At 40.8% G+C, this 13,141-nt stretch overlaps 1 protein-coding gene across 1 annotated transcript in view; it reads left to right on the top strand.

Annotated features, from left to right (window-relative positions):
* LOC126195023 (transmembrane protein 62-like) overlaps positions 1 to 13,141 on the top strand; it is an 87,876-nt gene that overhangs the window by 40,597 nt on the left and 34,138 nt on the right. Inside the window, exons 8-9 of the mRNA XM_049933458.1 lie at positions 5,840 to 5,962; positions 6,065 to 6,146. Of these exons, the coding sequence (XP_049789415.1) occupies positions 5,840 to 5,962; positions 6,065 to 6,146 (205 nt within the window). The remainder of the gene's footprint in view (positions 1 to 5,839; positions 5,963 to 6,064; positions 6,147 to 13,141) is intronic.

The following is a 13,141-nucleotide window of genomic DNA, read 5'->3' as shown; positions in this document are numbered from 1 at the left end:
ACGAACCGAAAACGTATTATGATTGAGACAAAGCACTATAAATTTCAAAAAATTACATTCAACCGAATAAAATTCATGAAGTAAGACACTTCGATATTGTTTTTAAATAAAGAAAATATTAAGCACCGAACAAGGTTTGAACTTAGAACTTTTCACTTAGCAGCCAAACACCTTAACCATTACGCCGTCAGAGCTCGTTGTTCAACAGAACTCCTCGACGACTCTAAAATATCACACAAAATACCGACAAACACTGTTGGTATGACTATGAATTACTCACATTTTGTCAAAGTACAATAGGAAATAAACAATTACCGCTGTTCTTTATTGCGAAAAAACAGTTCGTGAGAATGAAACAAACACCTTTCCTTGCTATCGCCTGAATTAGGAAGCTTATTGCTTGTTTAGTTTAATTAATTAATAGAATATAAAGCAATTGGTATAAAGAATGCTTTTCCAAACTTTCTATAAAAGAAAGTCTGCTATCAAGACATTGCTTTTGTTCTCTTACTTTATTTATGACTGAACATTTCTAAAACTGAAGACACTCGTCTGTGCTCTGCACTGCAGTTGAGCTCTGGCAACGTAGCTCTCTGTTCATTGGCTGACTGTGTTTTGTGACGTCAGATGCGCAGAACGAATCTAAGCTCGTCCGCCGTCGTAAATGACGCGCACTATAACAAACCCCTACCCCCACGTGCCTGTCCGGACCTTGCTGAAGGAGCGGCCACTATCTTGGCAGAAGGTGCATTCTGATCTGGCTCAGCCTGCCCCCCCCCCCCTCCCCCAGCATCATACAGCACACTGAATCTATTAGCAAAGTGCATGGGATTTGGCAGGAGCCTGCGTACCCCGTGCAGCCTTCGCCTTGAGGCTCGAGACCTCGACACAGTCTGCCACCCACACTGAGGTGAGAGTGGGCTGGCCGGCTCAGTCGTTCCTGAGGTCGGTTCAGTGACAGAGAGCTGTGACATCCCCCCCTGCACATCTAGTACAGCAGAGGCTGCCCCAAGCACCTCATCCCCACCACACCTCAAGGTGGCACTCTGGAGCTTATTGACTGTAGCCAACAAAGCTTCCAGCTGTGTTTGGACTGTGGCCAACTCCTCCTGCATCCGCACACAACAGACACAGTCCCTATCCATCTAACTAGTAACTGATTTACTATAAAAAAACTTAAGGAAACCTATTGCCACCCAAGGTTAACAGCTGCACTCTAGTAGGCAGAAAGGACACTCAATAATGAAAATAAAAATATATGGTAGAAGCGAGATCTGGTGCTTATTTTTCTGCTAGGGGCTACTTAGTGAATACTAAAGAATAAGACAGTGACCTACAGTAAACTGCTAGGGGCTATCTAGTGAATATTATAAACTAATTAAACAGTGACCTACAGTAAGCTGTACCTACTGATTATCCCCCGTATTTGTAATTTAAACAAGCATTTACGTACATGCGAAAGTGACCTAATAAAACTATAAAAACTGCTTCCTTAACTGTACCGTGTCTGAATGATACTAATAAACATAAACACTGGGTATTGTACACTGACAGATGCAGGTACAAAACAAAACCTTTAGCTAACAGTAAGAGTTCAGAATGAAAGCACAAATACAAATTCTACTTTATAGGAACCGATGGGCTTACAGTACACGATCACTAAAGCCCACAACAAGCTAAGGTATTTAAGCAGACAGCGAAGTGAGTTTTAGCTTTCTGCTAACTAGACCGTATGAAAGAAGGGCTCAGAAGTTGTATTGTAACACTGATTTACTCAGATATTGTAGTGTAATACTAATTTACCACGTATTTTACATTTCCTTAACTGTTAACGGTCGCAGGTTGCGCTAGTCAAACGTATACAAGTGAGGTTAGAAATCACTGTCAGTATCACTATTCCTAATAAAATGTGTAAAAACTGCTACCATCAATGTTTCGAGTCTAAATGACACTAATAAACGTGAATACTGAGTATTGTACACTAACTTAAGCTGATTAACCCTCGTATTGATAATGTAAAGAAACGTTTATGTTCACGTGAAAAATAACCTAATAAAACGTATAAAAACTGCTGCCTTCATTGTATCGAGCCTAAATGACACTAATAATTGCAAATACTGAGTATTGTGCACTGAATTAATTGATAATCCTGCATATTTAACATCAGTTAAGAATGTAAACAAACGTTTGCGCACTCCTGGAACTGTCCTAAATAGAAACTTCGCTTATCTTATTCAGACGAAAATAAAAACTGAAACCTTTATCAAGTGTATCTAACACTAAAGCATGTAAATACTATAGAATAGACAGCAAAAACAATTAATTACTAGCTAAATTACTTATTTTGTAACATAGCAAGCGAAAAGCGCTCGTAGCTGTCGTCAGTGCTGCCTCGTGACCACAAAAGATAGTCTGAAAAACTTACTTTCAGTGATGAAATCTACATTTTTCTTTACAACCATTCAAAGCACATTTGATTTTAACCAAGACATTAAATGTTTTCTTGGAGAACCAGAAAGGTGCCCATCACCATTGTCCTGCATGCTAGTGATCACCAGCTACTGCAAAATCACCATCTTTTTTGTGTATTTCTTGATATATATCACTGACATCTTCCTCCACCCACCGAAGAATAATTTCATCAAATTTAGGATCATTAAAATTGACACATTCCTGCAAACACATTTTGTAGTATACTGAAGAACAGCTATGTAGTTCATGAGGAACTGACAGCAAAACTGTGTAGGGGTGGTGATTTAAGGAGGGTAGGTGGGGGAGGAGGCTTTATAAGGAATTCCATTGCGGTCTGAAAGACCACTCCTCATGAGTTAAGGGTTAGTAATTTTATTTTAGTGAATAGTGCACAGATTTTTAGGCTAACTTCTCTAACTTTATTTATTTTTCAGTGACAACTGTGACACTTTTGCTGCTAACTGTGATATACAATCTCAATCTCTCTCTCTCTCTCTCTCTCTCTCTCTCTCTCTCTCTCTCTCTCTCTCTCTCTCTCTCAGAATGTATGCTGCCGTCATCAGCTCTCACAGTGTTCTTTGTCATCTCTAGCCATCATGAACTTCACCCAATGCAGCTGATGATTTGCTTTCTTGAGTAGCAAAGATTTATTATTATTATTATTATTATTATTTTAAATTCTGATGCAAAATTTCTCTGCTGAACTGTGAAAAATCCATGGGTGTGATATCTGAAGATTATGGAGACCATTCAATAGTACCCTGTCTGCTGATAACTCCATATGGTGGGGGAACTCCAACTTGTTGTTGTATCAACTTTTCCTCAGCTGGCTGAATATGTTAAAAAAGTGGACTATTTTCCAGTACTGACAACACTTCTTTAAACCTATCTAGGTAATTTATAAAATTGACAATCGCATTGAAAAATAAGGCCTGATTAGCCCACCACTGAAAATCCCTGCCCATATGTGCCTATTCACCCTTCCATTTGCCTTAATAGTCATTTAATCATTCCAAAGAATGTTTTTGTAGAACGTTTGATAAGCTTCTTGTCAGATTGTGTACAACTTGCAGCATTCCATATGCTTGTCTGGATCATCTCCATTTGGGTCTTGAAGTAAAGTAGGCAGACATTGTCTCAGTTTCAGCTTTTTCTGAATCCTTTGTAAGCTTGTTCTTGCTATTCCATACTCCCTGGACACTATTCTTTGAGATTTAGTCAGCGAATGCCTAAAAATTGTGAGACAACATTAAGATTCTCTCTTGTAGTAACAGACTTTGGTCTGCCTGGGTGATGAAGCTCCGCTACCAACCCAGTCACTTTAAATCTTAAATTTAATTTGCAGAGACCATGTCAAAATGGAGGATAGATGTTTGGAAAATGTTCCACAAATGAATCACAGGTATCACTATAGTTAGTCATGTTTCCACAGTATTTGCAATACAAATACACGGAGTCAACTGACTTATGTATATTGCAAATCAGTCAAGTTTACAGCTGACTACCATTACACTAGGCTAAACGAAGTCTAAGGCTTGCTAGTGACTACTGACTGATGACCCACCTGTATATAGTTCCTTCATCGCATAGGTAAAGAAGAAAAAGAAAATAAGAATTAAGAGGCAGATCACTTCAAATCCTAGATTAGGAGAGACAGAACGTGCAAGAAGAGAGTCAGAAATGACAAGATTTCATCATGTTTTTCAAATCACACTCTTATCTAGCAAGACTTATTTCGGTGGGTGGGTGGTGTGTGCTCATCTTCTTTCTGTGATGTTGTTATCATAAAATGGTAATCTTCATCAAATGTCTCACATTTGGTGAAATTAAACTTTGAAACATGAAAGAAGAATATGGATGAAAGCTAACAGCTTCTAGATGGATGCCATTCACTTCCTTTTTAAATTTTCCAGAATAGAAGTTAAACAATGAAAGTTCCCACATAATACTTTCGATACAAAACATATACCGATTGAACAGTTTTCTTTAAGCAATTGCAAAGCTTCCTACATGCTTCGGTATTTTTATGGTGAATCATTTTTAATTCTTTTTATTCAGTTAACTTACTTTTAGGTGCTTAAAATCTAAATTTGTCTCAATTTTTGTGCCATGTTTGCTGGTTGTTTCAGGTAACATCTATTTTTGTTTAACAAAATGTTTCTCATTTATCCATGGGTTTGCCTTTCCTTTCTTCACTGTGTTAAATTAGCACTTGTTCTTACTAGGTAACTTCTACAGGTGATGCAGGTACTTAAATAAGTCTTATGTCTATGTTTGTCAACTTTTTAAAGGAAATCAGTGATACTTTGTTATTTAAAAACACTCTCTGTAATGATTGGGATCACATTTGTGTGTGTTTGACATATAATCACACAGGTGACTTTGATAATTATTGAAAACAGTGCCTGACTGAATATTAGTGACAGCCTGTGTTGTACTTAATATACGTTGGGGAAAAAGCTAAGCCCAGTCAAGGTTGGTTGGTTGATTTGGGGGAAGGAACCAAACAGCGAGGTCATCGGTCCCATCGAATTAGGGAAGGATGGGGGAGGAAGTTGGCTGTGCCCTTTCAAAGGAACCATCCTGGCATTTGTCGGAAGTGATTTAGGGAAATCATGGAAAACCTAAATCAGGATGGCCAGATGCAGGTTTGAACCATCATCCTCTTGAATGCGGGTCCAGTGTTCTAAGCACTGCACCACCTCGCTCAGTAAGCCCAGTCACACTGTAGTTGATGTTCAGTACTGAACTGCATATGAACTTTATTTTAGGTGAGAGAGATACAAAATCACTACATTCTATGAGATTAAACCTGTTCCAAAAGCCCTGATTTATGTATGTACTTAATACACATGAATTGGAGTGGGAGAGGGGAGAGAGAGAGAGAGAGAGATTAGACAAATGTGTGCAAATGTGGTTTACATTAGCTATTCTGAATCTCCAGGTTCAGTTCTCAAGCATCTTGACATATGTTAACAGGCAGTGGGATATAAACCATTTACACAGTTTCAGATGACATAGGGTTTAGAGTAGGCTAGAGAGCGCCTAACCAGGACTACAAGCAATGGCCAACAGTTCCGTTTAGAAGTTAATTGCAGTTTTATCTCAATTGTGATCTGCAATCTCCATTAGTTTAGAGAGGTACAAAGACAGATTAGCAGCCTTTTCATAATGCCTGGAAGAAATAGAGTGCATTCTTTAAGAAGCCCATCTTTTAAAATTATTTTGTTGAACAAGTATTACTTGGGTCCAGAGTTTACAGCATTGTATTGTGTGCTTCTGATGTTCACTTTGTCTCCCATAAGCCATGTGAGCTAGAATTTGTTGCTACTTTTTGCATACTAATGTTACAATGTTTCTGCTCCAGGTCTTCGTTAGAGACACAGAAGGAAGAGAAAAAGTGATAACCCAGCCATTCTCATTGGACGGGTCCCGCATCAGTTTCAGACTTCTTCCCAGAATAGCATTAATGTGCAATGTCAGTGTTGTGGTAAGACTGACTTCATAGTGCATAGTTGCATTGTTGATACAAGCAATTTAAAATTCATTGAATATGAGATTACAAGATAACAGAGTTTTGATTTTGCTTCAGTTTCAGTTCTTGTTTGGAGTCAGCCTAGTGATTTGTATTGTTCCCCTCTGCGCTGTGAAAATCTTACATGTTCTAGTCAAAGGTGAGTTTTGTTATTTAAAATTTTATTTATTAGTTGAATATCAGTGCTGCATTAGAACTGATGGTATAGATCAAAATTCAATGTGAGGTTCATGTACTTCTGGTAATTAAAATGAGTCCATTCCAAACTAGAAGGTAATACTGAAATGAGCTATATTTCTTATGTAAACTGGACGTGCATTACCAAGAAAAACACCTCATGATCGAAAAGCATTAGAACACCATAAATCATGTTGATATCAAAGCAAGAGCCTTTTCCAAGGTGTTTTGCCAAAAACGTATGCTACTGCTATTGCTATTGCTGTTGAGACGTATGACTATTGTGTGTTTCTACTTACAGAAAATGAGGACTACACAGGAATTAAGTCTGCAAAATTATGTAAGTTAAAGAACTTTGTTTCTTGAAAGCCTTTCAGGGACTCTTTCTGATGCAATTGTGCAGGAGAGGAATTAAGGTTATGTCCATCATCCTCATTTTTTAATTTTTTTCCAACTTCTTCATCTCACAGGAACTCTTACACCCAGAGTCCTCAGTTATTTGTTGGATACACGCCAGACTCTGTCTTTCCCTAAGGCTTTTACCCTACACAGCTCTCTGTAGTACCATTGAGGTTATTCCTCAGTGTCTTAACACATGCCCTGTACCTTTTTTGCAGTGCTTTCCTATCTTCATCTCCTCGTGATTCTGCAACAAACTCCTAATTTCTGATCTTATCTGCCTGCCTAATTTTCAGCGTCCTTCTATAGCAACACATGTCAAACGCTATGATTCTCCTCTTTTCAAGTTATCCCACACATGACTGACTGCCATATACTCTCAGTCCATAGTGTGTGCTCATTACACTGTTCATCCCATTTAACAGATCCTGTAATTCTTCCTCACTTTCACTGAGGATAGTAATGTCATTAGCGAATCATGTCATTGTTGTAAATAGTCTTCACGGGTTTGCCGCCAGATCATGTTCTGCAAATTCCACAATATTTCCTCGGAGCAACTGTCTGACATCTTCAGGTGGTTCAACCTTGCTGGTGGCTAGGTACAACAGACGGTATTGCACGTCGACGCCCTGTCTCTAGAACATGTGAGTGAAGAATGTGCAGGTGTGAAAATTGTGCATGTGCAATGATTTGCAGATAGATGGTGCCATATGTAAATGCCCTCTGCCAAAAATCACAGAGCAGCTCTCTTGTGCGTGCACTGTATGCTGTGTTTGCAAACAGTGCAGCCAGACGTTACTGACCAAAGACCGTACTAGACCAGTGTTATGAAGGGGTCTGTTATCGAAGAATCTCGATTTTCGCATCGTGATTTTATAGCAGCCAATGCAGGGTTCCAGGCTGTGCTCAGTTGAAATCACACATCCCTGTTGATGAGATTATCGGCTGTACGATATGTATTGCGTCCTTAATGATGCAATGCTGCGGATAAAACTTCCATCTTTTCATAAATCATGTTAAGTGCTGTATTCAGACAGTGTTCCACAATTGCTGACTTTTCTGGTTGATAAAGACATGTATGACACTGATGTTCATCGCAGTGTTCTTGTACTGTGTGACATGCCTGGCCTATATATGCTGCCCCCACATTGACAAGGAATCGGCCTGAAACCCAGCATTGGCTGCTATTACATCATGATGTGAAAATTAAGATTCTTCGATGCCAGACCCGTCATAACATTAGTCTCGTACGGTCTTTGGTGAGTAACGTGTGGCTGCACTATTAGCAAACACAGCATACAGTGCACTTGCAAGATAGCTGCTCTGCAATATTTGGCAGAGGGGCACCATCTATCTGCAAATCATTGCACATGTGCGATTTCTGCATAATAAAAAATATTTTTTCAGATCCCAAACCAGACATACATGTGAATTATCTGGTAATTATTATCTAATTATATAATTTAATTTCTTTGGTTCACACCATAAACAAAAGAAATGTTTAAATCACACACACACACACACACACACACACACACAGACTCACTCTAAACATTACTTTAGTATCAAAGATTTCATTATTTGCATTATTTCACATCAATTACATCTCACCCTCCTTGCCAAATCTAATTATTTGTAGCATCTATTGATTTCCCTATCATCTGCAGTGTTCCATAAAACACAAGTCCTGAGGAAGTTTTAAATTAATTGATTATCCAATAGCCGTATGCACCTAAAAACTTCTTCCCTTTTCAACATTTATAAATTGCAAGGTGTAAAGTTTGCTATATCTGTAAGTTTTTATTCCTTTAAATCATCTCCCACCTGGAAATAAATAGTTTCTGTTGTGAATGTTGTTTTATTAGTGCATTTTTGTAAACATGAGTGATTAATAAAAGTAGTCATATTTACTAATAGTGGAAATCAGCCTCATTCAACATAAGTATCAAAAAATACACACACTTTGTATTATGTTTTATTTCTAGGTCGTAAAGTAATAAATGAGATAAGATAGTTATGAAAATAAAGAAAAATGAGCAAGTAACTCATGAACTTAAATTAGAAGAAAGAGAAAATAATAAAGATAAGAAGATTTTATTATCCCCTGCAGTGTCAGGGCCTTCCTTGCCTGTTGTAAGAGGCAGCTAATAGGAGTCTTCTATTGGGTCATGTTTTTACCTTGGTCTTGTGACTGCTTTTGGACTTTCTTCTTTTTAACACTTTTTTCCTCACTTTTTTTTTACTTTTTAAATTCTGGTACCCTTTTTGGCTCTGATCTCCACTTTCCAAATTTTACCGAAGTGTGGGCGGTCTGGAGAAGGACACCTTACTATGGTGGACTACCTGTCCATGTGTGCTGTTACCTATTGCAGCTACCAGTGAAGTGGATCTACCTCTGCATCCAAAATCCAGCATGGTAGCCAGTCTGTCGTGGTGGATGTTTTCATGTACCCTCTCGGTGGTAGCTCCCTGACAATGCAGGGATTGCACTACCAAAGCCTAAGTTGTGACCTCCCCATGTCAGCCAAGGAGTAGGTGCCTGTCGACTTCAGGGGGAGGGGCACAGGGAGAGCCTCCGATCAGAGTGTGTGGCATCGGGGTGGATCATCTGCAATAGAACGGATCAAATTTAATGGTAGCTATACCAACATGGCCATCTCAGCAGTCACAAACAGTGATTTTAATACACAAGTTTACAATCCTACAGCATTTCCATCATTAACCATGCCTCAAGATGAGAACCAGACAAGGAGAAATGAAAGTAGCCAGTTTGTCAAGTTCTTGTTCTTGTACTGACAGTGGCTCTTTAGCTTCAATGCAGCATATGTTTTTTGTTGAAAATATTGAAGATCAGTTTGGGGAGGTTGTGGTAATAGGGAAGATGAGAAATTGACCTTTGCTGATCAAATCATCACAAACCGACCAATCATGGGCACTTCAGGCTTATGTCAAGTTAGGTGATATGTCAGTTACCATTTCTCCTCATAACAAGCTTGATAGAATTCCATTGGGACCCAACACTTCAAACTGATGAAGAGGTGAATACTAATCTGGTGTGGTGTGGAGTCCATTTCATTTGCCACATCCAGAAGGGACCCAAGGATAATAGAGTGGACATTGGAGCTTTTATCCTAGCCTTTGATGGTAAGATTTTGCCTGAGAATGTTAAGGGCATGATTTATAGGTGTGGCCTCAGGCCTTACTTTCCTCCTCCAATGAGATGTTTCAGGTGCAAAAGATTTGGAAACATTTCCTGCCACTTTCCTAATGAGGCTATCTGTAGGGCATGTGGACGGGCATCCCGAGAGGGCAGCCCTTGTGATCCATCCCCTCAGCGTGTCAACTGTCAAGAACCACACCATCCTCATTCACCATGATGCTCAATGTTCAGGAGGGAAAAGAAAATTTAAGAGTATAAGATTCTTGACCGCCTGTCTTACCAAGATGCAAGGAAAAAGTTTGAAAGAATTCATCCAACTATTATGGTCTCTAATTTTGCGACTGTCATGTCACAGTCCACACCTCATGCAATACCAACATCTCGCAAGACGCCTCCACGCCCTGGTTGTGTTCCAGGGCCTGTCCTCAAGTTGGGGGAGGTAGTATCAGCTCCTCCATCCCCTACACCTATAGCACTGGTGGTTCCCACACCATTGGTGTGGCCAGAAATCCTGGACCACGACCGGGGAGCAAAGTAATCTCACCCATATTTTCCATTTGCCAATTTCTCAGACCTTACACCAATGCTCCTTCAATGGAATTGTAACGGCTACTATCGACATTTGAACGACCTCAATCATCTAATGGTTGCTTATTCCGTAATTGGCATAGCACCTCAGGAAACATGATTTACGGCAACACACCTCCCTGCTCTGAAAAACTACCACCACTACTGTACCAATCATGTTAATGTTGAGAGAGTGTCCAATGGGGTCTGTACCTTCATAAGCTCTGATGTTTTCAGTGAGCAGGTGCCCCTTAACCACTGTACTAGAAGACGTGACCTAACTATCAGTTCAGATGACAATGTGTAATGTTTATCTAGCCCCAAAGTAGATTATCACGAGCTGTTAAAGTTAGTGGCTCCCTGCCTCCTTCCTCTTATTGGTGGACTTTAATTCCCATAATCCTTTGTGGGGTAGCAACGCTATATGTCACAGAGGCCAAGTACTAGAACACCTTTCAGAATTGGATGTCTGCCTGATCAACACTTGAGCTGCAACCCATTTCAGTGTGGCCCACGGAATATTTTCAACTATTGATCTCACAGTTTGCAACCCGAGTATCTTACCCCTGATTCAGTGGCATGCCCATGGGGATCTTTGTGACAGTGACTATTTTCCTATCGTTCTCTCCCTCTACACTCACTAATATCTAGAACATGCTCCATGTTGGTCGCTTCGGAAAGCTGATTGGCAGGCTTTCTCCTCTGCAGCCACTTTTGCAGCCCATCGTGTGACAGATATCGACAAATTGATACAGGATACTATTGATACTATTACTCATGCTGCTGCAGCAGCGACGATATCCTACTCCTCTGGCTCATTCCAATGACCGCCAGTACCATAGTGGTCTGAAGATGTAGTCAGGCAGAAGCCGGTGTCCCACCACTGCGGGTCAGACAACAGCAGCTCCTGGCAATTTATGCAGTCACAGTCTATCAAATGCCTACCCACCCATGTCATTCAACACAACCAGCAGTTCAGACTGTTGCACATTGCCCAAAACTGGGAAGACCAGATGGGATCCAACTCTATTTTATACTAAAAGACCTCTAACAGCCTCCATTAGTCTGTATTCCTAGAGCTCCCTCTCAACTTCCCCTGTGCGCTGGATGGACCTCTTTTGGACCCTCTCTGACACCTATTTCTTTGAATCCTCCACAGTTATTCTAATTTGGTATGCATCTACACAGATGGATTGAAAGTCAACATCGGGGTCTGTTACACTTTTGCACGTGCAAGGGGACATGCGAAGCACTCTCTGTCAGCTGCCTGCAATGTATACATTGCAGAATTGGTTGCCATCTCTCAGGCTTCGCGGTACGTCAAATCCAGGCCAAGACAAACTTTCTGATCTGTAGTGATTCGGTAAGTTGCTTAAAGGGCACAATCCTGTGCTATCCCAAAAATCTTTTGGCTGCAAACATCTAGGACCTTGCTGACCTCTACAGCTCTGGGAAGACAATGAGCTTCATCTGACACAGAGCCACATAGGCATTCCAGGAAATGAACTCACCGATTGTCTAGATAAAGGCGCAACTACAGGAGATCAACTTGGCGTGGGAATACCGGGCCCAGACTTAAGATTACAACTCCGACACAATACAGGGCTATTACAAATGATTGAAGCGATTTCATAAATTCACTGTAGCTCCATTCATTGACATATGGTCACGACACACTACAGATACGTAGAAAAACTCATAAAGTTTTGTTCGGCTGAAGCCGCACTTCAGGTTTCTGCCGCCAGAGCGCTCGAGAGCGCAGTGAGACAAAATGGCGTCAGGAGCCGAGAAAGCGTACGTCGTGCTTGAAATGCATTCACATCAGTCAGTCATAACAGTGCAACGACACTTCAGGATGAAGTTCAACAAAGATCCACCAACTGCTAACTCCATTCGGCGATGGTATGCGCAGTTTAAAGCTTCTGGAGGCCTCTGTAAGGGGAAATCAACGGGTCAGCCTGCAGTGAGCAAAGAAATGGTTGAACGCGTGCGGGCAAGTTTCACGCGTAGCCCACAGAAGTCGACGAATAAAGCAAGCAGGGAGCTAAATGTACCACAGCCGACGGGTTGGAAAATCTTACGGAAAAGGCTAAAGCAGAAGCCTTACCGTTTACAATTGCTACAAGCCCTGACACCCGATGACAAAGTCAAACACTTTGAATTTTCAGCGCGGTTGCAACAGCTGATGGAAGAGGATGCGTTCAGTGCGAAACTTGTTTTCAGTGATGAAGCAACATTTTTTCTTAATGGTGAAGTGAACAGACACAATGTGCGAATCTGGGCGGTAGAGAATCCTCACGCATTCGTGCAGCAAATTCGCAATTCACCAAACGTTAACGTGTTTTGTGCAATCTCACGGTTTAAAGTTTACGGCCCCTTTTTCTTCTGCGAAAAAAACTTTACCGAACACGTGTATCTGGACATTCTGGAAAATTGGCTCATGCCACAACTGGAGACTGACAGCGCTGACTTCATCTTACAACAGGATGGTGCTCCACTGCACTTCCATCATGATGTTCGGCATTTCTTAAACAGGAGATTGGAAAACCGATGGATCGGTCGTGGTGGAGATCATGATCAGCAATTCATGTCATGGCCTCCACACTCTCCCGACTTAACCCCATGCGATTTCTTTCTGTGGGGTTATGTGAAAGATTCAGTGTTTAAACCTCCTCTACCAAGAAACGTGCCAGAACTGCGAGCTCGCATCAACGATGCTTTCGAACTCATTGATGGGGACATGCTGCGCCGAGTGTGGGAGGAACTTGATTATCGGCTTGATGTCTGCCGAATCACTAAAGGGGCACATATCGAACATTTGTGAATGCCTG

The sequence above is a fragment of the Schistocerca nitens genome, chromosome 7, assembly GCF_023898315.1.
Source record: "Schistocerca nitens isolate TAMUIC-IGC-003100 chromosome 7, iqSchNite1.1, whole genome shotgun sequence".
Taxonomy (NCBI): Eukaryota; Metazoa; Arthropoda; class Insecta; order Orthoptera; family Acrididae; genus Schistocerca; species Schistocerca nitens.
This window is presented reverse-complemented; position numbering and strand designations above follow the sequence as displayed.